The sequence below is a fragment of the Caenorhabditis elegans genome, chromosome IV (assembly GCF_000002985.6).
Source record: "Caenorhabditis elegans chromosome IV".
NCBI classification, from domain to species: Eukaryota; Metazoa; Nematoda; class Chromadorea; order Rhabditida; family Rhabditidae; genus Caenorhabditis; species Caenorhabditis elegans.
The window spans coordinates 9,447,449-9,470,768 of record NC_003282.8 but is presented as its reverse complement, the minus strand read 5'-3'; the positions used below and the strand labels follow the sequence as shown (position 1 = coordinate 9,470,768).

Here is a 23,320-nt window from a genome sequence, read left to right as displayed (position 1 = left end):
CTTTCCATAAGTCTTACTCCGTTTCCTAATCCGGACCTCTAGTCTTATTTACGAGTCGATCCACTTCCTGTGTCTACTATAGAGAAACCAAAAAGCTTTTAGTTTATTTTCATAGTACTCTGATGTGAACTATTTTTGGGAATTATTAATTGCAACATGACTTTCTTTTTGTTTCTTAAAATAATAAGTAAATACTAAAACATCAAAAATCAAATAAATAACGTTTAATGAGTTTTTTTTTTGAAAACTGTAATAAAATGGTCACATATTTTATTATATTATCTTTAAAATTTTTAGTCGAAGATTTTGTCGGTCTCAGAAAAGGGTAATAGAAAAATGTATCTTGGAGTTAAAAAAAACAGTTGTTGAAGGTGTAGTAGCGCCAGTGGGGATTTTGTTTAAATACACTTATAATGATCCAACACTGCCTAATATCATAATGAAATACTCCAAAAAATTTCAGATTTTTCATAATGCAAATTGCCAAAATTTTGAAAACTATGAGCTTTTGTGGAAACCCAAAGCAATGTCGCATGTTCCTACCTTGAATGTTTTAATACTAATAATTAAAAAAACAATTACAGTATAAAAAATGTAGGATAAACGTTTTTTTGGTCGACTTCCAAAATTATAATTGGCAAAAACTATCACTTTTTCACAGTAAATAAAAAATTTTCAAATTTTTTTTGAAACGTTTCATTAGGGTAGCCGGTCATTTTGGTACTATATGAGTAGATTTTACAACTTTTGCCACCGGCGCTACTCCACCTTTAATAATTTCACAAGGATGGAGCAAAGCTAGTGGGGATTTTGCGAAACGTTTTGAAAATGGGTGAAAAGTTAAACACCCTTATATGCTCTAGATTTTTTTAAACTTCGAGTCAAAATTTTGGTAATTTGTCAAATTAAAAAAAACCCGTATCGTAACAACTGTTTTGGTTGACTTCCAAATTTAAGAACGACAATAACTGTTCAAAACATTTTTAACGTTTATAATGACATTTACAGCAATACAGAGAAAACTTCAAAAACTTCTCCAATGGCAATACTCTTCAAAAAAACGTCGAAAGAATAAATACTTGGTTCAAGTGAACCTAATTTGGAAACAACGATTTGTATACTTTTGAATCTTTTCCCTCTGCATATCCTCTCATTTCCTGTCTCTTCTTCGCATTGATATAGCATCGTGGATAATCCGTATGTGACGTCAATTCACTCCGTCTCTGAAGAATCCTTGTATGGCTTTACTTGAGTGTGATACCACACTCATTTTCTGATCAAATCCTCTCAAGTTTACACTTTTTTCTTTGTTATGCTCTTGATCTCTTTAGTTTTTTTCTTTACTTTCTGTGACACTTAATTATCTCTTTTCATACACGTGACAGAGATTAAAAGCTATTTCTTGCAATTCAACTAATTCTTATTCATTTTTGAATGGCCAATGTGACTCGTTTAGTTTTACTATTTTGTTGAAACTTCGCTTGAGCAGATATATGTAGGAAGATTTGAATATTCCATTAAACCAGGGCGTCCCGGGGGTGCCTCTTCCTTGCCCGTCCCGTCTTATTTGCGCCCTATTAGATGCATTGTGTTACACTGTTTGGCCATTAAAGCGTTTACACAAGTTTTAGGAAATATTTTATACATTTTTTGTAGAGATTTTATAAATTTCAGCAAAAAATCAGAAAAATTTATGACAGTTTGAAAACATTTTTCAAAACATTTTCCAATTTTTATGGTCGGTACAATTTTTTTTTCTCAAAAAAGCTCATAAATCTAATTTCCTGTGATGGCTTATGTACTTGCATTTCTCAATAATTTTTATTTAAAAATACACGTATGCGGAAAGAAACCTTATTCCCCAAATGCATCGTCATCGAGGTGACAATTAGAAGAATGAATCCCCATAGCCAAACCTCTGAATATTGCATAAATGAGATCCAATATGTAATACTTACTTTTAACATCTGCAAGCTTACTAACACAAATATTTTCAAACATCACGGTTTTTTAAGTCTTTTAATCCTAGCGTATCTTCATAGCATTCTATTCTAAGCGAAAGGGTCTTATTTTTGAGAATTTTGGAACTTTAGAAATTGTTTTTTAAAATAGAATTCAGTTACACAAATGGAAAAAAGTTTAACATCACTCCTAGAGTGGCTAAATTTACAGTTTAAAATGTATTAATTAATAGGATTCAAAAATCATAGGGATTCGAACTTTAAACCTTCAGCACTCGTAATTACTCAAAAAGTCTAATTGTTCCGAATTTTTGGATATTTTCCGAAATTTTACCTAGTTTGAAAATCTAAAAATGAAAATTTTTTGGTCATTTTAACCATTGACACTTTGCTTTACCATTACCACCAGGATTTTTGAAATTTTTCATTTATTTATTTTTCTAAAAGCAATTTTAGGATTTTAATTTTTGTGTCCACAAAAAATAGAGTACAATCCGAATCAAGCTGAAACATTCTCAATACTCTAAAAGTTAAGTGTTTTGAGAAGAAACTAAAACGTTTTGTGACAAGAATAAAAATTAGTTACCGTTTCAGAAATTGTATAACAGGAAATATAGCTAACCGCAAACTATAAATGAAAATAAATAAAAATGAATTTTCCATTGCCACCTTCAATTTAATGCATCAATGTATGACATGGATCCACAACTTTTGGGCTTCAATAAAACACGCATTTTTCTCTTATTAGGCAAACCTTTGGATGATCATTTCAATTTCTTACGCATTTCGGCCAAGAAAAATTGTATAAATACGAAGAGTAATTTCATTTAATCATCAGTTCTATTTCTTTCAGTTATTGTTTTAATTGCAAACAAAATTGATGTGCCAAAACTGTGAATTACTTTTCACATTTTTGTGTGCGCAGGATAACCTAGTTCATGTTCTACAAGATTCAAAATTCTTTCCGTAAACTAAACTCTGAAACCTTGGGTTTGGCCTTTGTGTCTTTAAAACAGATCAATTTGAACTATGACGTTTAAGATCATACTATATTTCTATTTAACTCACTTTTTTTATCATATCCGGCTCGAATCGTCTTCTCTTAATATTTCCCTAATTCCGAAAAGTTTCTGATATTTCATCCAACTTTTCGATTGACGTATTCATTTTCCAAAAACCGGAAACCACTCATTTCCCATCCAAATCCAATCACTTTGAATCCATCCTTTTCATTTTGTGAAAAACACACCATTTTCCGCCTTTATACTCATTTTAGTCTCATTTTTCAGCATTTCAAGTATTTCAAACAAAAGGCATTGTATGGATGGGCTGTCATCCATCAAAAGCCGACTTTCCTCAGGATGCTCATTCGGTGCTCTTTCGACCACCAGCACCAATTCCAGTGGATGTTGGATCGGCAATAAGACATCATTTACAGAAAAATCCAATTGCGATTGTCTTCATTTTTGGTAAGTCGTTTCAGAAATTCATTACTTTAAAAACTGTCAATATTGAATTAACGGTAATTTACAGTATTTCCTCTAATAGTATTGCATCTCATTGTCTAACTTTGGCAGCTCATATATGTCAACTAGTAGAAATGTGTTGTTACTTTTTTATAATTATGTATTCAAAACCCACTGATATATTTAAGATGAATGTATAAGCTAACAAAGTACAGTAGTCAAGCACAAGTAGAAAATAATCGCTACTTCTGACATTTACTTGGTCAGATTTGTTTCCATAAAAGTGTTTCCATAAAAGTATTCAATTACAAAAATATATTTTTGATGTTTTCTATATTTGCATAGTTTGACTTATTTTAATAAACTCACTGTCAGAAAGTTCCTGTCAGAAGTTCCGAATAGTAGCAGACAAAGCCCAAAATTTCAAATTTTCCAAACCCATATAATCAAAGTTCAAAAACTATTTTTTCATCATAATTTTCCTAATTTGATTTTCTACCGGAAGTCTCATAATCTCAATTTACTATCAAAACACATTGAAACAAAATAATTTTTAAGGCGGGCCAGCATCTCAAAAGGGATCAATCATAGAAGAATTGACGAGTTCATTCAATTTCACTTCGATTTCTGTCGAGGATATCGTTTTTCAATACTTTCCATCAAGGTTGAGCGGTTCGGGAACTCAAATCAAAGATATTCAGGATGCATTGAGGGTATTTTTTAATCCAGAAAATTATTACTGTTTCACGGCAAATGTTTAAATTTTAAAATTTAAGGATGACTGTTCTCTCGAAAAATGTAAAGAGCTTTTTGTTCCTAAAATTAGAAGATTCTAACTCCGAAAAAAATTATATGAATTTTCAAATGCGTTTTTATTAAATTTCCCACGAATGGAGTTAATTTTCAGAACGACGAAGGAATGTTGTCAATCGATTGGGTTCTGGAAATGATATCAAGTCGAATTAAAATGACAATGAATCAGAGATTTGTAGTTGGTAAGCTGAGTTCAAATATTCGAAATTTTAAAATTTGGAAATTACAAAAATAAACATAGAAACTTTAATTTCCGTTTTGATGACAAAACGCGTTTCAGAAAATAATTGAATTTCAGACATTGTTCCGGCAGTATCATCTATTTTAAAAGCGGAAGAATATCGAGCAAGATCACATGATCGCCAATTGAATCAATTTGAAATGAAGGTAAAAAATAAACATTAAAAAATAATTAAAAGTATTTTGAATTTCAGCACCCGATTTCATTTGCTATCGATGTTACGGTGAAGGATGAACAGGCTTTAACAAAATTAAATGGAGAAGCTAATGGTAAATTCATAACTAACTATATTAAAAAATTAACACGGTATGGTTTTGCTGGAAAACCTGACCAAACTAGACATGGTATAAAATCGTCTGATTTGTATGCCCTAACTCATGAAAGTTGAAATATTATAGTTATTTTTTTTCAAAACTTACGTTTTTGGTTTTTGTGATTACATAAGTTAATTGTTTCAAAATACCATAGACACCAAATTTCATTTATCAGTTTATAATTTATTGATTAATTAAACCAATTAATTTTGTAGGAAAAGACGAAGACAGCAAAAGAATAAATCCGGAATTGAATCAAATGATGAGAGGAGCCGATGATATTGATAGGGGTAAATTAGAAGTAAGTCACTTTATTAATTTGTTTTAATATTAATATTCTGTTATTTTCATTTAGTTTAAAAACTATCAGATTAATCTATGTGTCTCGTGTGATTAATTCTTCTCAAAATATAAATTTCCAGAAAAGAATAGCTGAATATCATACATGTGCCGAACCATTTCTTCAATATTTTCGTAAATCTAGTCGAGTTGTATCAATGTCATTAACAGCAGAAGCCGTTCCAAATCTTGTAAACACCACGAGAGAGACGTTATTAAAACTTGGATTTACAATGACAAGGAAAGATGATCACATTATTTGTTTCACTACTGGTAATTATATTTCTGTTTTAAAATGATTCTCAATAATGTTTTTTTCAGAAACAGCACACGATGACATTGATCTAACATATTACAAGTTGAAGTTAGTGAATGCTGGAGAATTGGGTAGAGCAAGTGACAATTTGGTGAGTTTCCAAATTAAATTTTCAACTGAACCATAAACCTTTTTTAATTTTTTAGACTGCTCAGATCTCAGCTGTATACCGGTATATTGCAAGCCATAACCGCCATGATGATAACTTTTTGGTAGTGGTTCCAAGTTTCAAGAATCAAGATGCGGAGGTTTCATTTTTAATTTCAAAAAATATATAAATAATTTTAATTTCAAGTTGCAGAAGTTCAAACGGATTAATTTTATGGAAAAGAAGAAAGAGGTTTATCTGGATGAATTTATCAAAAATAAGCAACACGACAAACCTCCGAAAATGAGGTTAATCTCATGATATCCAATACCCTAATTATTATAATTTTATTTCAGAACTCGAATTGCAGTCAATTGTATTTCATCGTCTCGTCAATTATTTCTATTCTTTGAACCATTTCCAACAAGTTTTGCTCAAAATATATCTCTTCTATATCTTAAACAAGTGAGTATTGTTTCCCACTTTATGGTGCCTGTCCCGTCCCTTCTCCATAGGTAATACAACCGTTGGCGAAACCCGCAGAATGTCCGCACATGTATTCATTCTAATTCAAGAGGAGAGCTAACACTTCAACTCTGGTTCCTCTGCATTTAACCGTGAAAATCTTTCGCCTTTTACTAAAGATTTCCGTGCAAAGGAGCATACATTGAGTATTATATACAATTTTTGGAGTCCCCTTGAGAAAGCGGGACAAAATTAATCACATGTTTTCGTATGAGTGATGGATCGTAAAAAATCAAGGAAATGTGAAATGTGTAGATTCAAAAATAAACATTTATGAGAACTGAAAAACTAGGTTATTTAAAGAAATCTCACAAAATTTCGACATGTTATATCATATTGTTATAGTATCATGATCATTTCAGAAAGAACAAAGCCAACCACGAGACAGTTGACGGGGTGGCGTCGAGTCGGAAACATTAAACAAGCGGCGAAGCGAATCTTCCGAACGAATTTCAAGACATACTGAAGAGCCACCAATGGAAAGAGAAGCTCGTTCAGTTTCGGCTCAACCTCGTCAAATGGGATTCCGTGCCAAAAATCGTATCGGATTGTCGCCGAATACGCTTTTTCCGTATTGAAATCGGCTCGACGCCTCTTATCATTTTGCTCCTTTTTTGAAGTGCCTTTTGATTATCACTTGTGTAGACATAAATATCTACAAATTGTTCCTGATCAGCCACACATACACTTTCTGTTCCGTTTATTCAAACACGGTTAAAAGAAAAAAAAATCATTTCAATCAATAAAACTCTCATTACATCATTTTTTCGTTAACACGAAAGTTTTGGGGAGGATGATAGTAGAAGTGGAAAAAGCCATAGAACAAAACTTCGAAGAAAACCCCTAGAATACAAAAAACACCGCACAAAAAAGCTGGAAATAACTTAGTGTTTACTTATAAATCAGAAAGGGCGATAAACATAAAAATTCAATAAGTTATGTGATTTTGAAGGCAGAAATATGAAAACGGGGAGGGATGAATTGGGTGGATAGTTGGCAAAGGGAGCTTACGACAGGAGTGACCAGTAGAAATAAAAATCACAAAAAAAGACGAGTGCGCCAAAAACACTATAAATTACATAATTATTTGATAAGAAAAACATTATCACATTCCCATAATACTAATTAACAATTTCCCAAAGAATGTTAGAGAGTGACCGACACCAGATGGGTTAGAAAAAAACCTCTTTTTGGGGTGAAACATGAAAAATAAAATAATTATCTATCGATCGATCTGCTCTGAATCATTCGTCAAAAAATTGTGCATGAAATTACGGATGGAATGGGGACATTGATAGGACGGGAGGGGGGGGGGGGGGGGCTTAAATTACATACACAAAAAAATAACACTGATACTCAGTCTTTCTGATCTTGTTGGGCAGATCGATCGACTACCAGTCAATCTTCCTCGTCTAAATTTAGATCGTCCATATTCAGGTCTCCATTTTCAGCATCTCCAAAATCTTCATCTGACCATTGCGTATCATCTTGGAACTGTAATTGGATTAATTGATTGAATTTTCGCAGTTTATATAATTTTCAAAACATTTATAAATAAATACTTACATCTTGAGCAGATTGTTGTGAAGACGCGGAAACCAAATCTGGAGCGGCGGACCCCCGTGGTGGGACAATATCAGGCCGGCTTGTCTCAAGAACAACATCAGGAGTTTTAGATGTTCCATGAGCATCGGCACTTTCTTGATTCTGAAAATAAATTGGTGATTCTAGCAACGAATAGTCAAATTCCATATGAATAAAAAACTGTTCAAAACGTACAGCTGGAACATGCACCTCTTGCTGATCATCATCGAATTCTTCCTGTTCTTCCTCTTCTTCAGGTTCAGGTTCGCGGATCGGTGATGGCTCACGAATAGGGGATGGCTGGCGTACAGGCGAGGGTTGACGTGCAACTGATGGAGGAGGTGGAGCTTTCAATTGTGTCTCGGTTTGTCTTGGGGCATTCTTAAGTACTGCTTGGCCATCATCAGTAAAAGAAACTGCTCCCGAAGCAACAGCTTCATCCAATTCCTCTTGAATATTCCGGGTAGCAGCTGATGGCACTCGAACGGATGCTGGGACTGGAATCTTGGAGATCTCACGAACGAAAGATTCTGCTTTCAGTGATTGGGTAAATCCAGGGAACAAGTTTTCATACTTCACTGGATCGGCAAGAGATTCTCCAATCTTTCTGCTACTCTTTTCGCTGTGTCCCGAAGCCTTGGCTTTCCACAATTCAAGAATAGATGAAACTCGAGACGGCGCATGTGTTCGAGCAAGGAACGCTGCTTCTGGGAGGCGACCAGTCGAAATAAGTTTGTCTAGACAAGCATCAATATCTCCAAGAAGCAAACTACTGAGGAAGCTGATATTGTGGCTTTCGGCAGCAGCAGAGTCATCCGCAAGTTTCTGAAGAAGAGGAGCTGATCCGGCACACGTTGCAAGAAGCATTAGACCTCCGAAATCGCGAGCTCTTCCAAGACATTCACCAGCAAGAAGAAGTTCCGACTTAAGAGTGGCGGCGTTGCTGAGAGCCTTCCATTTCTCTTCTGAATCGCTTTGCAGTGCCAAATCGTAGGCAGTCTTCAAATCTCCAAGAGCTACCGAGAGATCGAATCTGAAAACGTTCCAAAATTATTGCTGAAAAGCTGAAAATTGTCTTACTTGTGATCAGGGTCTTGAGAGACCGCAAGAGCCTGCTTCTTGAATCCTTGCTTTTCGAGGAAATGAGCAACACGAGTTCTCTGCTCTTTTGGAATTGTAGTAAGTACCTTGTCAGCAGTATCGAAGTCACGGCGCATTACAGCAGTTTGATATTCAAGAACAGATAGAAGAAGTTTGTATGAGATCACGTTGAGATCCTTATCGACGGCATAGACTCGAGATTCCTTAGCCATGTATCCCAACTAAAATATTTAAGTTTTAAAAATGATAAGAACAACGCATGTTTTAAAATCTCACCAAATAAAGTGGTCTATCAACATGAGCAATAGTGACAATTTCTCCACCGACATAATAGTTGATTCTATTGAGTGCAGTGGTGAAAATAAAGCAGTCCCCGATCCAGAATCCCGTCTTCACAGCTTCTGCCTGTTCTCCAATAACCTCAAACGCGTCTTCAATACCGTCTTCGGTCACTTCTGTTGCATTGGCAACTGCTTCAGCACTGTACTTGAGAACGTAGAATGAATCATCTCCACAAATTGCGACCATCTCTCCGTTGTCACTCCAATAGATGCTCTTGGAAGTAATTTCGATACGACGAACAAGAACGGCTGATTCCCAATCAAAGAAGCACAAAGAGTTGTTCGATCTGAAACAAAAAATTAAATAAAAGTCAATTGATAAGAGTTCAAAAACCTCAAGGCAAGAAGTGGTCCACCAGAAATTCCCTCAAGTACCATATCTGAACGAATTGACTTGTGATCCTTGAAGTTCTTCTTTATCTTCACATTGGTGGCAGATTCACGGACAGCAAACATATTTGGATCAACAGCCCAGACAAACTCGAGTCCTTGTCCGAAATCCTTGTTTCTGAGAGCCATTGCAGTATAAACAATGTATTCTCCGTCACCACAAGCGACAACAAAACGTCCATTAGATGAATGAGCAAGGGTTTGTGGATAGATTTCAGAAGATCCGAGATCTTTTACAGAAAGCGGCAGACGTTCTCCATCTGTAAATGAACTGTCTTAGAGTGATAATAAATGAACACAATTTCTCTTTTTTTAATACTTTCAGAAAACATGTGCCGAACTATACAAAAGTCGAATGAAAGTTTTCCAAACCTTGAATGGCTTCCGACTCTTCAGTTGAGATTGTCTTCAGGTTAGCTTGCTGAATTTCGGAGTGCTTTGCCCACAAAATCTTTCCAGACGAATCCATACTGACTGCTGGTTCTTCTCGGCCTAATTTCAACGTGACGGAACCTTCGTCGTATCCGATGGCAATAGTGTTGGCTCCTTTTTGAGCTTGGATGCACCAAACACGTTCCAACCCATAATTCAAGGTTGTTTCCAGTCTAAAAATTTTAAATTGTTGTTGTGGAAATCGTACTTTAATGTTCTTGCCTGTAGGTGTTTGCATGCCACAATCTAACAGTGGAGTCTTCGGATCCTGTGATTATCAATGGCAGTTCTGGGTGGAAACAAACTGAAGACACATTTTGCGCATGTCCATCGAGCGTTTGCACACACGTTTTATTCTGAAAATATCATTTTGGATGAATGCAAAGAGAAAAAAAACTTACTTGGTAATCCCAAATCTTGACCAGATGGTCATCAGCTCCAGAAATAATGTATGGTTTCTCTCCACCATGATAGTAATCGACACAGTTGACTCCTTTCTCGTGTCCTTCCAAAGTGAAATTCGGAACATTCGATCCGAACTGCCATACTTTGACAGTTTTGTCAAGAGAAGCAGTTGCAAAAGTGTTATTATCTTTTGGATTGATGGCAATCTGCATGACATAATGAGTATGCCCTTCGAATGACTGTTTCATTGCCCATTTGTTATCCCAATCCCACATTTTAACAAGCATGTCGTCGGATGATGAAATGACGTAGGGAAGTGTTGGATGAACAACGAGCGATCGGAGATAATCAGAATGTGCTTCGAATTGATGAACTCGTTCCAATGTGTTGTAGTTGAAAACTCTAATATGCATATCGTCAGATCCCGTGACAACCCAGCTCTTTCTTGGAACGAACTTCGCTGCACGAACTGGTACGTCACACACCTGCAAAATTTAGATTCAGTTATTTCGTAATTTCATGAAGTTTGCACATAAATTTGAAAAAAAGCTTACTTCAAATGACTTTACAAGCGTTTGTGTTTCGTAATTCCAGATGTGAACATTTCCATTGTAAAGAGCAGCTAGAAGCCATGTTTCGACTGGATGCAAGTCGACACATTTCACGCGGTCCGAACGAGCCAGAAGCTTTCTTTTTACATCAAGTCGGAGAGGCATCTTGTTCTGAAAAAAAGCTAAAATAAATAAACTCAATGTAAAATTAAGCTGAGCACGAAGAGGAAGATTTGCAAATAGTCAGCTTATAGAAATAAAATAAAACCGAAAGAACATTCAAAAATCGATAATATTCTGGATTTTTAGAATTCAGATGTTTAAATCAACCGAAATTAATCTTTTTTAGAAGAAAATCTTAAAATTCATCAAAAGATACGTTGGCGAAACGATAGAACACTCAAAAGGTAGAGGCGCATCCATCGCCAACTCAGAAAGCCCCGATCGTATCGAGACCACAGCGGGAAAGTCGGCGTGCCTTTGACTTTTTTGTCTGCGTTTCTCACATTTGTGAGGTGTCTCTTACGAACGGTGGCTGCTTCGTGGCAGATTTTATAAATAAAATTGCATTCAGGAAATGTTGTAAAATGAATGAAAAAAAATTACGAGAAAAATCAACTTTTTTTGAAACTGATAGTGAAGTTGTTGAATGTTTATGCAAATTTTGCTCTGGACAACCTTAAACGTTTTAGATTTTTCAAAAAACTCAGTTATATCTTAAAATCGAAGAGGCCCCCTTTGCAGCCTTAGTTTTACCTGATTATGGCAATCTTCTTGCTTATTGTTGTGTTCTCCACAATGTCCAAACCAAGAGCAATATTATAGTAGAAAGAGTACTCGATACGAGTCAGGAATAATAAGAATAACCGATTTTGCTCGTTCTTTTTGTAAATTATCAAGAGAATTTACATAAATTTAGCTAATTATTTATGTAAAATGTGTGTGTGTGTGTGTGTGGAAATGGTATGATTCTTATAATATTGACAACACAATGCTCAAATACAAATAATCAAAACGTAATGCAACAACTGGTAGAAAATAAATAGCTTTCTGTGGGACTTCAAAAATATGGAACTTTTGGTCATTTTCGTTGTGGTTCCATGGTACGAACCCATGTTCATACAGGGTGGGCCAAAAGTATGGTAACACATGAAGCGCTCTTTTACATGAGATTTTCGCGCGACTGCCACGTCATACGTACATTTTTCTATCGAATACTGATAGCTGAATAAATTTCCTTCAATTTGACCCAAAATTTGTAATGTTTCCCAATAAGGTGCGATTTTAATCACCTCGGCAATTTGGCGAACCCTTTTTAAAACGGCATTTTGGCACGCGGCACTTCCCACACAAACGCACCTCCCACGCACGCCAATAATTTTCAGATGTATGATTTTTATGTTAAATTGAAAGTTAAAGAAATGAAGAAGCGTTTTTGATTGTTTTTGTAGCATATAAAAATTTTCTGTGTCGACACTGGCGCCTAGCAAGAACCTTTGAATATTTCATGAATTAAACTTTCCGAAATTTACTCAGTTTTTTTGGTTTCACAAGGCGTAACGACCCACAAAATCAGCAGAGCTAATTTTTTTCTAAAAATTCTGAAAATTCAGGTCAAACCGTGCCAAAAAGTACTAAAATGAATACTGGTGCCGCCGCTCACATCCATCTTTCTGGCGACTGTGTCATTCAAGACCTAAACTACTGCCACAGTCCGTACAGAAATACCACGATAGAAATTTTTTGGATTTTTGTTTTTAAAGAATCTCCAGACCAAGAGCATTCTTTGAACTATAAAAACTTGTAAGATACTTGATGGATTCCTCGAGAAAAATGTAGAAATCCCGCAGAATGCCGACTTGCGTGCCATAAAGATCGTGATCTCAAAAGTTCTGAAGGCCTGCAGCAATGCGGATGGGGATATTTTGAAAATTCAAAACGTTAATCTGGTCAGTATTTTATGGAGAACAAAACTTGTACACATTGATGTAATAACTCCCTCCACACGTGAAGTTATAGAGCTGCAAACGTGTTACCATACTTTTGGCCCACCCTGTATTTACTAATTCTGTGCACGACTTATGAGGTGAACAACGAGTCTCTTGTTCTGTTCTCTGTGTGTGTGTTAAGTTGCAACCTTGATGCAATTAAAAAAAAAACCCAACGAATTTTTCTCTTGCTTAAAAATTCTCAATTCAGAATTTCTTTCAACTTTTTGACGGTTATATAATTACCGAAACATGTTTCGATACTGTTCGTCATTTGGCACAGTCTCTCTCTTTTTCTACCTTTCATTCCGAGGGGTTCATTAGCCGGACAGGCGAGCGAGCAATTATCGAGTGAAAAGAGAAGTCAACGAAGATGACGAAGAAGAAGCTGCCTTCTATCTGGATACTTCTCATTGACGACTACACACACAATACAATAATATTCAGGTCACCGATTTATTGAAACGAACTAGAAAGACACTTTCCCATTCAACCTTTTCTTCCGAGAAAACGGCTAACGTTGCTAACTTCAAGTTTCCTCAGTTCCGAAAATTTTTCACACTTTTTGAACATTGATGCTTGTTATTACTTTACTTGGTTTTCTGGTTCCTATACTTCAAGGTAAGTTCCCTAAAATTCACGTATAATTTAGAAATCTAACAACTACGGTATAACCATTATATGTAGAACAACATATATTTTTCAAGCTCTCAGGTGGTTTCAGAACTTCTTTCAGAACATTCTTCCGGCAACCATTACTGTTCAGAAGAAATTGGCATTAATAATATTTGAATTAACTCAATTAGTTGAAAAAAAACGTCTACAAATCTACGCAGGCGACAAACATTGCTCAACTTTTTAATTTTACTTTAGTCAATACTTTTTTGAGCTTTATTACTTAGTTAAAAAGTTAACAAATTAACATATAACCAATTACAATAATGAGTTGCTTTTTAGTAGCCAAACTGTATAAACTATTGAAAAAATACAACCAAAATATACATAAAAGTATTTATAATAAGAGTTCAAGTTATAATATTTTCAGCTTCATCCCGATGCTCTGCACCAAATGCTACTACATATCTACGATCTGAGGGTACTCGTTTAATGGAATTTTCCACAAAAGTCATGAAAGATGTAACTCTGAATGAGTGTGCAAACGCATGTTCCAATTCTTTATCGGTGAGATTTTAGAATATATTAAAGTCCAATTCAATGAAAAAATATATTCCAGACTGAAGAATGTCTTTCATTTGAATATGATGCATCAATTCTTCAGTGTTCTCATCATTCAGACGATGGTCAACCATTCGGGGCTTCTGTATTGGCAAAAGCATCACAGACAATCTCGTTTTTTCAGCAAATTTGTTTACTCGGTACTTGAAAATAATAAGTGTTCTTTAGAGATTTTTGAGTTGTTGTTCTTTAACTTGGAGATTGGACAGAAGGATAATAACAGTTTTTATATTTTAGGCAAACTACCATTTATGTTTTCCAGTGTCTCAAAAATTAATAGCGATTTCATAAAACATTATTAACACAGTGATTGAAAAATGTAGCCTCAAATAATATTCTTCAGCTTAAATAATTTTCAGAAGAAGCAGTTTGTAAGGCTCCATATTCCTTCGAGAGATATCCACAATCGATTCTAATCGGGCATGCAATGAAAGTTCTTACTGTAGATGGACTTTCCGATTGTCTATCAAAATGTGCACTTTCCCAAAGATCTTATGATTTTCTATGTAAATCAGCGATTTATTACTATGAAACAGGAGAATGCATTATGAATCGAGACAACAAATTTATATATCCAAAACTGTTCAAAACCAATATTTTGGATACACTGGTCGATTATTTTGAGAATAATTGTGCAGATGGTGGGTTTTAAAATTGAAAAAATGTTTTTCAAGAAAGTTATTTCAAATTAAAACTAAAAAAAACTGATTTATTTATTTATTTATGACTTTCAAAAAATAATTTAAGTTTAAATGTTTTTCAGTCTCATGTAAGCCTGAAGAAACACTACATTGGGTTCGAACAGAAGAATATTTAATTGATGAATCAAAGGATGTGATAGTTGAAAGTTCGGATGCTCAAGAATGTAATCAGTTATGCCAGAATAATAAAATTGGTGAAGAGAATTTTCCATGTAAAGCATTTGCCTACAGTAATTCTAAGCAAGAATGCCATCTAACAGCTGAAAGTAGCTATGTCGGACATAGTAAGTTTAGACTTCATTTATTATTTTTTGCTGAAATTTTCAGAAGGAGATAAACGATTCAATCTAGCACCACTAAACAGTGGAGAATACTTTGAAAAATATTGCTTGCCAAGTGAGTGAAAATCAGTATTTTAAGTTTATGTACTGGTTGTTTTTTTCTGAAAAAAAAGTGTCTGAAATGCCAAAAAATATTGTTGTTTCCTAAATTTTTTTTTATTTGATATTTTTATTTTACAATTAGATAGGGGCTATTATCATAAATAGTTTTTGTAAGTTTTTGTAATCTCTATAGAGCATTTTCAGCAAATCTTCAATGTATCGAAGCAAGTTTTGAATTAGTTGCCAATCGAATGATGACCAGTGCGTATAAAACAATATCTGCACTTTCCCAACATGAATGTCTCAGTCAATGCATGAACGATGGTGCAAGGTGTTCAAGTGCAACTTATTTTTATATGGATGTGAGTTTTGAATTGTTTTCAATAAACTTACGAGATTCACTTCATTGACGAGTTTCAAGACTGAAAGTTTCGTTATTTACACATCTCATTAGCTCATGAACTCATTAACATTCTAAATTGTTTCTTCGAAAACCTGATTAAAATTTAGTTTTAAATTAATTATAGATCTATTTGCAGGATGAATGTCAACTTTCTGATATTTCCCAATTTTCGCGTCCAAATGAGTTTGTCGTGGCCAACTTTACCGACTATTTCGACAAGATATGCGATCCCGCCGACCCAAAACCAATGTTAACAACACCAGAAACCCCTCCAGAATTGATACAGAATAGTGTTGATGAGGAAGAGACAACATCAGAAAGAAGTATTGCTCAGGGAGCAGCTAACTTTGAAGTTGCTACAACAGGAACCAGTGTTGAGTTCGAGGATGATAACCTGTTGAAAGATAATCAAGCTGTTGATGCAGTACATGGAGTCACTACGACTACCAATATTGGTGAAAAGAGAGAAACAAAAGTAGAAATCGAAGAAACTGTGATCGATGATGCTGATGAGTTTTCTCGAGAAATTGATGACTCTCATGAAGAATCCCCATTAACATCTTCTGAAGAATCAGAAGGAAGAGTAAAAGCAAGGCTCTCAACAGAATGCAGAATGTCTGGAATCTCGGTGTCTTTAAAGTTTGCAACACCAACTTCTGGAACAATTTATATCAAGGTAGGTTGATACATTTCATTTGAAGGAAATAAATCAAAAAATTAAACTTCACAAACATTTTGAACCTCAAAGTTTTCCAGGATCATTTTTCTAGCTGTCGTCAATCTTTCTCGAATACTTCATTTGCTGAACTCCATATTCCATTTCCAACAGAAGATGATTCGAAATGTGGTGGCATTGAATCAGAACCACATAAATGGGATTACAATGTTGTCGTGGAAAGAAACGATATGAAAACTCCTTCTCTGGTTACAACAAAAGACAAAACATTCCAAGTTTCTTGCGATTTTTCAAAAATTGCTGATAAGAATCAACTTGCTGCTTTGAAGTATGACAATCTTTCGAATTCCATATACCTAATTATTATATTCCAGACCAAAAGTTGAAGGAGACGTTAAAAGTGAGAAAGTTCTGATGGAAATAGTGAGAAATGGACAAGCAGTAACTACAGTTCCGCTTGGTGCAGAAGTTTCTTTAAGATGGACAGGTTTGTGAATGAAAAACAGTATCAAAATAATAACGAACTCTGAAAAAAAACTTATAGTAATCGATGAAACCGACAAACTTGGATTCTTCATTAATGAATGCATTGCTGAACGTGTTGGTGGACAGCCACCATATCCAGAACCATTGAAGATTATTTATCAAGGGTACATATATATCATTTTTCAAAATTTGAAATATATATTTTTTAGATGCCCTGAAGAGAAGGTTCGCAATCGACTTCTTCATGATCCAGTCGTGAAGAATGGAGAAGTATACTCCACAAAAATGAAAGTGTTTCGATTCGATGGATCCCGAAGAGTGCGGATCAAATGTTCAATTGATGTTTGTGTGGAAAAATGTCCTCCGGTTAGTTTATTTTGAAAATTTATTCGCAATTCAAGGATTGATTCGCAATTCACTTTGTTCCAAAGGCAAAAATTTCCGAAATTATGTCCCAGAAAATATAAATGCACACCTATATTGCAAAATGTTCACTTCTCAAGCTCAAAATGCCAAAATGTATGACTGACAAATTCAGAAAATTTCCAAATCTAGAAGGATTTGTTACATATATTGCCGAAAGTATCTGACCAATCAGCAATTTCATGAATTGTAATTTTTTTAAACATCTGATATTGTCTTCAACTTTCAAAGTTCGAAATATTTTAAATTCATATCATCATCAGTAACAAAATTCAATTACAACAAACCCCTTATCTGTCATACATTTTTTTTTTGTATTTTCTCGAAAATCCATGTCCTCATGTTTTCCTATCCACTCCGGACACAAAAACATTCGAAATCTCTCTATTGCCAGCTGAGAGCACAAGAGAGTCAATCAAAGTATCAGCAAGAGAGTTTTCAAGAAGTGGAGAATCCAGAGAAAACGAAATTGCGTCAAAGTACTTTCCGACCTGCAAGAAGGAAAAAACAATAAACATTGAGGTCAAGAATAAGATGAACCTCAAGACTTCCAGTTTTTGAAGTTAAAGATAAAGCACGGGCTCCGTCGATTGTGGCGCATAGAAGTAGTTTTTCTGGCGAAAGGCCACAAACACTTCGAGAATTGTTTAACATCTGAAATTATACAATTGAGATTAAGCAGTGAACAAATTACTAGAAAAATTGTAATTTTTACAATGAGCTTCTGAAGTTCTTAAAACTGAAATTCAAAGGGTTACCTGTTGCGAAAAACACGCCCATCGCATTTCTTCCAAAAAACAAATTCGATTATTGCAATCAGTACCAAAACTGATTTTCAAGCTTTCGTTGATTCGAGGGATTCCGTCTCCAAGGTATCCTGGAAACAATTTGGCTGTTGTTCAATTCAATTAAAATAATTTTACCCTCTGTGCATGGACAAATTGAAACATTGGCGCCAAGCTTTGAGAACAGGAGCATATTGTTTGCTGGTGTAAAAGTTGAATGAACAGCAGTGAAATATTCGTTCAGGTGCATTTTTGACAGTATTAAGTCACTTGGACCCTGAAATATGAACGTTCAAATAACTCTAGTAAAACTTAGTAGGTTGTGACACTACGTTCAACCTGAATGAGGCGCTCAGACTAACGCGAATTTATCAATTTTTGTGGTGTTTTTCTAATTATAATATTAGTTTAATCTTAGACTTATTTGGGAATGTTTTCTGGGCAAAAGACTCCGAGGCGCTGATCTGAGAAAGTGAAGTGAAACCTATACTTCAAAACACTTTAACTCACTTGTTTCTGTCCAATAAACTTTTGACAATCGAAAATTTCTTTGGGTTGTTCTTCCAAATGAATATGAAATGGGATTTTGTGTTCACTGGCGTATTCGAATAACTTCTTGATATTTTCAAAAGGAACAGCTCTTGCTGAATGTGCAGCTACTCCAATTTGAACTCTTTCGTGTGTTTTCTCTTTCCTTAATTTCTCCAAATTTCCAATAAAATCTTCATAAGAAGCTATAAATCTCTCTTGAACAGGATGAACTGCGGGACTATCAAATCCAGCTCTTTCGTAAAGAGTTTGAAGAAGAACAATTCGAATTCCAGCATCAATTGCTGCTTGAATCACCAATTGATCCAAATCGAATCTGAAGTTTCGATGATTATAATCATGAAAAAAGAGTTTGTAAAACCAACTTTTGTTCCGAGTGATGAACATAATGAAATTCTCCAACAGTAGTGATTCCGGCATTAATCATTTCTTTGAAAGTTGATAAGCAGTACTGAAATAATATTTTCTTTGAAACAGCACAATTATTGAAATTTTCAAATTCTACGTTTTTCTGAATTTCCTCATTAACTTGAATTGAGAAGATAATAAAATTTGAAGTTCAATTTCACAGTAGGCACAAGGATGTTGAAGGTAGGCATGCAGGCATCTTAATGCTCATTTACCTGATAAATCTTTTCCTTCGTAACTTCAGCAACCAATCCATACATATTATCTCTCCATTTCCAAAACGTATCAGCCGCAGATTTTCCAATTTCTGATTTTCCTCTCAAATGTCGATGAAATGCATGAGAATGAGTATTTATAAATCCTGGCAGAAGAACATGGTTGCTCAAATGAACATTCTCATCGAATATTTTCTTATTAATTCCAACAATTTTTCCCGTTTCATCAACTGATATTGATACGTTCTCTTCTATTTTTCCATCAATCCAAGCATATTTGACATGAATGGTTTTCCCGCGAATGTTCATCTGAAATTCTATTTTTTGAGAACAAAAAATAAAAAAAATAATTGTTTTAAAAACAGTAAATAACGTAATTTTCCAGTTCCAAACTGCCGATTTATGTAAGGTTAAAACTTGAATGGACGTTGCAAAAAAAGCTTTCAAAAAATCATGATTGACCTAACAGTCAAAAATGTCATATTTTCAGGTGATTTGTGATGATTTGGAAATTCGAAATGTGGACAGTTTTGGCAGGAAAAAACGAAATTCAAATGTAGAAAAATGGTTGAAAGCTGGAGTAAGTCTTGAAATTATTATCACTAACGATATGAAAAGTGAACTAATTTGGAAGAATGTCCCTTTCTAAACTTCAAAAGTTGGAATCCAAAAGTAAAAATAAATAAATTTTGGTTTCAACCAGAAATAAATAGGTTGAACATTCTTAAAATTTAAAGAAGAGAACATATTCTTCGAAATATGCACTTTTCGGGGCGACGTCACATTTCTGTGACAAGTGCATCAAAATGTAGAATTTCAATTTGATGTGTCTCATCCATCCTCATAAATTTTGAAAATATTTATTCGTATATTGCAGAACAAAAAAGAGACAAGAAAACGTCGTATGGTGACAGGAACACTTACAATAACCGATGAAGAAGAAACGAATACAACGGTCAAACCTCGTCCAGGTATCTATTTCTGTTGATTTCTGCGTCTCTTCATTTCTTCATTATCTCTTTTCAACTTAATTACACGGTTTCACAGAAAGTGTTGTGTTTTATGGCTTTGTTGTTCAGGTTGATGCAAGTTGAGAAACCATGTAATTTACACTTGCATAAAACAACCGTTGCAAAGTGTTTCGAAATTTGAAATTGGGCGTTGAAATCCCTCTGTTAGTTGATAAGTTATCTCCAATGGGTAATATATTAAAAACAATTGTTATGGTGCTAAAAATTTTTTAAATATCATAGTAAAGCTTTTCAATATTTTTTATGTTTGAGTATACCAAAAATTATTGAAGTGTTTTATTATTATAATTCATCATGTTAGCTTAACAATACTCCACAGTTTAAAAATATCTAACAACTAGCAAATCAGAAATATTTGAAACAAAACATTATCACAAAGAATTATGATAACTGACTTACTAGTTAGGCAAGGCTATGTAGGTTTTAACTATCAAACTAGTCCAACAATCGTTCAACAGCCATCCCATTAATTTCTAAAATTTTTTGACGGCTTTTAAATGAAAAATGCATATAAAAAAGAAGAAGAATTGAAAATTTATTGCACATCCAAAAGCTGTGGGAAAGTGTTGACAAGTGGAAGTTTGGGTGAGAGGGTTAGGAATTATGAATGTCCCACTGGAATTTCTGCCACCAAAAACGTTTTTTCAAATATTCAAAACTCAACTTTTTCGTTTCACATCACTCATCACTTCAGAGTTTTCAACATCCTCTTCTTCATCTTCTCAACAACAATATTGTGTTCAAAAGGATCGAATTGAATTTTTAATTGTGATTGTTGTACTTCTGATTCTACTTCAAATCGGATTGGCATTATTCTTCTATAGAAAATGTGTCAGCCGATCATCAATGGAAACATCAAGTGTTTATTCGGAAGGTAGTTCGAGATGCTCTGCCACGTCATCGGCCTATAATACATGTAATCGACAAATGGAACCACCTGTCTTACCGGTCAGACCTGCAAGGTTTTCAGATGGAGTTCAACCTCCATTCACGGAAAATCCATACAATCGATTACATCATTTCACATAATTGGAACTTTTAAATTTGTTTATGTAAATGCGTTTTAGTGTGAATTTTAACTTTTTTGAAAACCATTTTAAATTAATATATTGGAAACATTTATGAGACACGACAAATATTTTCAACTTTTAGTTTCGCAGTGAACTCACATGAAACGTATTAACTCCTTGATAAAATATTTATCATTAGAGATCCGTCAAGGATTTTTGCTCACTACTTTCCACACTTTTTTAATGTACATATCTTGCCGTTTGAAATATTTATTTAATATTTTATTTAATTCCTTTCTATATTATTTTGTATTTTGGCTTTCCAATTCCTCTAATACTGTGCCTTTGAACAATAATTGTGTGTGTCTTTTTTAAAATCTCTAGTGATCTATGTCATTTTATAAATCTTTTTACTTATTCTAATTTTGTATTTATATTTTATATTTTGAGTAATTTTACGAATAATAATCAATTTTTCACTTACTTTCAAATGTGAATCAGACTTGAACCTACCGGAATAAATCTGCTCCCGAAAGAACACAAAACGAGATACCTCAATTTCCATTACAACTGAAAAAGGTTAAAACATTGTTTACAAATTATTATAATAACAATTGATTTTTTTCTCTTTTAAATATAAAAATTGTTTAAATTCAAATCAAAAGGTTTTTATTTGGTTTCATTTTTATGTTTATTATATGAACACCACATGTCACAATGTTGTTTCCCTCTCATTCTGAACTTCGCCCTCTTCTATAGATAGAAATTGTTTTTATTTATTATTTTTAGAACAGAATAAAATAAAAAAACATTCACACAAAGAATGTTCTCGATGCAAAAATAATGTTTTTAAAATTGAAATAAGAGTATGTGAGAGGAATTTTCAGATTTAGTAGGTCAACATGTTTACGTGGTTTCTGGTTTATTACGGCTTCAGGTTATTTCCTAGGTTTCTAGAATTTTTCGAAAATATATCTTCAGAGCACGTGCGAAGATTGAACAGAAATCGTTTTTTCTTAACTTTGTTGTAATGTTTTCTTTTGTTATTACCTTCCGATGTCTGCTACTTGGGGAAATCTGAAAATAGCTTGGTTTTTGAAAAATCCGTGTTTTCAGCAAAGAAAAAAGAACAAGTTATTAAAATTGAAATGATATTACGATTGATTTCAAATATAGAAATTCAATTCCAAAGTCACTATGGCATGTATTGACATGAATTCAGAAAATGCAAAAAAAATTTAAAAGACAAGAAAGCCGATGGGATCATGCTTGACACTTTTTTTTGCCAAAAATACGTTTTAACAAAACTGTGAAAATTTGTTTCTGATTTAATATTTTAAAAGTGAAAAATTTTTTTAAAATTAATTTAAAAATTATAAGACTTCCATTGAAATATGGGCATTTGAAACTATAATTTTACATTTTCTGTATACAAATTAACATTTCGAATATTAGTCGAATTTGGTCATTTTTCAGATAGAAAAATTAGACTTCGGGCTATTTCCTATCAGGAAAAAATTTCGCGAGATCAGAATCCGAGTCGCCTGAAAACTTCTTTGTCAGAGTTAAAACGTATAACAGTGTCAAAAAAAAATTTTGGAAGCATTTTAAAATTTCAAAAGCTCTGGAAAAGGCTGTTTCACAATTTTCTGATAATTAAAAAACACAGTCTTCCCCAAAAAAAAGTACAGATTCTGAAAGCCCAAGATGACAATGGACATGTTTAAATTTTTTAAAACAACTTTCTAGTGAGATGATGATTTATATAAATTTATAAGGTTTTTTTTTCTGTTTCAGAACATTTTTTTTTTAACTTGGTGTGATTTATTAAATTATCTTATGCATCTTCTTTCAAGAAGTTATCAAAATTGATTAGCCATATCAACTTTCCATAAAATAGAGAAAAATTCTACAGATATTAAATTTAATATATATAATTTAAATCATTTTTTTACAGAAATTTTTATAACTAACAGAATTTTCAAAATCTCATGATTTCCAGCATCTAATATACTGGTTTACTGATTGTTTTCTGATTTGAAGACTGTTTTCATGAAATCGACGTGACTTCTACAAGATATCAAAGCTTGACCTTTTTGTTTGCACCTGAAATGCTCCCAATTATCTTTTCTGTTTTTCCTCTCCAGACACGTGTCCCA

The 23,320-nt window shown here is 33.8% G+C and overlaps 4 protein-coding genes and 6 non-coding genes across 11 annotated transcripts; 6 read left to right on the top strand and 4 right to left on the bottom strand.

Moving 5' to 3' along the window:
- Positions 1–3,250: 3,250 nt before the first annotated feature.
- F38E11.6 (Adenylate kinase) lies at positions 3,251–6,812 on the top strand (the record flags this gene model as incomplete). Of its 2 annotated transcripts, none has more annotated exons than NM_001028025.5 (12): positions 3,251–3,430; positions 3,986–4,140; positions 4,335–4,422; positions 4,539–4,627; positions 4,675–4,750; positions 5,011–5,096; positions 5,218–5,407; positions 5,456–5,541; positions 5,597–5,698; positions 5,752–5,846; positions 5,895–6,003; positions 6,426–6,812. In NM_001028025.5, the coding sequence occupies 12 exons, from the start codon at positions 3,286–3,288 to the stop codon at positions 6,453–6,455; spliced, it is 1,251 nt and encodes a 416-aa protein (NP_001023196.1). The 2 variants fall into 2 exon arrangements, with proteins under 2 accessions (NP_001023196.1, NP_001023197.1); NM_001028026.6 differs by having other exon boundaries at positions 3,286–3,430; positions 5,746–5,846; positions 6,426–6,455.
- Positions 3,905–3,925, bottom strand: 21ur-9185. The gene has a single exon (NR_056397.1).
- Positions 4,213–4,233, top strand: 21ur-8878. The gene has a single exon (NR_056396.1).
- On the bottom strand, positions 6,127–6,275 carry F38E11.23. Its single transcript, NR_056395.1, has one exon. It is a non-coding gene; the product is annotated as an Unclassified non-coding RNA F38E11.23 (non-coding RNA).
- On the top strand, positions 6,131–6,252 carry F38E11.11. Its single transcript, NR_000352.1, has one exon. It is a non-coding gene; the product is annotated as a small nuclear RNA F38E11.11 (small nuclear RNA).
- copb-2 (putative coatomer subunit beta') lies at positions 6,749–11,038 on the bottom strand. Its single transcript, NM_069270.7, has 10 exons — positions 10,871–11,038; positions 10,313–10,801; positions 10,134–10,267; positions 9,852–10,084; positions 9,424–9,739; positions 9,025–9,376; positions 8,728–8,969; positions 7,843–8,680; positions 7,630–7,770; positions 6,749–7,557 (listed from the first exon to the last, which is right to left on the bottom strand). Exons 1-10 carry the CDS (start codon positions 11,030–11,032, stop codon positions 7,462–7,464), a joined length of 3,003 nt encoding a protein of 1,000 aa, NP_501671.1. The 5' UTR covers positions 11,033–11,038; the 3' UTR covers positions 6,749–7,461.
- Positions 9,054–9,074, top strand: 21ur-15312. Its single transcript, NR_056394.1, has one exon.
- A 187-nt stretch (positions 11,039–11,225) lies between the features above and the next one.
- On the top strand, positions 11,226–11,445 carry F38E11.25. Its single transcript, NR_056393.1, has one exon. It is a non-coding gene; the product is annotated as an Unclassified non-coding RNA F38E11.25 (non-coding RNA).
- A 1,823-nt stretch (positions 11,446–13,268) lies between these two features.
- Positions 13,269–21,644, top strand: cutl-17 (PAN domain protein). Its single transcript, NM_001392369.1, has 15 exons — positions 13,269–13,476; positions 13,901–14,037; positions 14,090–14,231; positions 14,451–14,732; positions 14,855–15,076; positions 15,120–15,188; positions 15,380–15,537; positions 15,715–16,254; positions 16,335–16,582; positions 16,629–16,741; positions 16,799–16,904; positions 16,950–17,106; positions 19,611–19,700; positions 19,998–20,091; positions 20,846–21,644. Exons 1-15 carry the CDS (start codon positions 13,431–13,433, stop codon positions 21,178–21,180), a joined length of 2,739 nt encoding a protein of 912 aa, NP_001379101.1. The 5' UTR covers positions 13,269–13,430; the 3' UTR covers positions 21,181–21,644.
- cpin-1 (Amidohydrolase-related domain-containing protein) lies at positions 17,397–20,094 on the bottom strand. The gene is made up of 8 exons (NM_069268.5): positions 20,045–20,094; positions 19,121–19,429; positions 18,863–18,948; positions 18,459–18,813; positions 18,087–18,225; positions 17,922–18,040; positions 17,704–17,817; positions 17,397–17,654 (listed from the first exon to the last, which is right to left on the bottom strand). The coding sequence occupies exons 2-8, from the start codon at positions 19,427–19,429 to the stop codon at positions 17,502–17,504; spliced, it is 1,275 nt and encodes a 424-aa protein (NP_501669.1). The 5' UTR covers positions 20,045–20,094; the 3' UTR covers positions 17,397–17,501.
- Positions 21,645–23,320: the final 1,676 nt, after the last annotated feature.

Excerpts from the sequence above, each read along its gene's own strand:
- cpin-1 (NM_069268.5), bottom strand. The coding sequence starts at position 19,429 with ATGAACATTCGCGGGAAAACCATTCATGTCAAATATGCTTGGATTGAT. Across the intron at positions 18,041-18,086 it reads AATTTGTCCATGCACAGAGG|GATACCTTGGAGACGGAATC; the intron begins GTAAAATTATTT and ends AATTGTTTCCAG. Across the intron at positions 17,818-17,921 it reads GGGCGTGTTTTTCGCAACAG|ATGTTAAACAATTCTCGAAG; the intron begins GTAACCCTTTGA and ends GTATAATTTCAG.
- cutl-17 (NM_001392369.1), top strand. The coding sequence starts at position 13,431 with ATGCTTGTTATTACTTTACTTGGTTTTCTGGTTCCTATACTTCAAG. Across the intron at positions 14,232-14,450 it reads TCAGCAAATTTGTTTACTCG|AAGAAGCAGTTTGTAAGGCT; the intron begins GTACTTGAAAAT and ends AATAATTTTCAG. Across the intron at positions 16,905-16,949 it reads TTGAAGATTATTTATCAAGG|ATGCCCTGAAGAGAAGGTTC; the intron begins GTACATATATAT and ends TATATTTTTTAG.
- copb-2 (NM_069270.7), bottom strand. The coding sequence starts at position 11,032 with ATGCCTCTCCGACTTGATGTAAAAAGAAAGCTTCTGGCTCGTTCGGAC. Across the intron at positions 9,740-9,851 it reads AGAGTCGGAAGCCATTCAAG|ATGGAGAACGTCTGCCGCTT; the intron begins GTTTGGAAAACT and ends GTTCATTTACAG. Across the intron at positions 9,377-9,423 it reads GGACCACTTCTTGCCTTGAG|ATCGAACAACTCTTTGTGCT; the intron begins GTTTTTGAACTC and ends TTTTTGTTTCAG.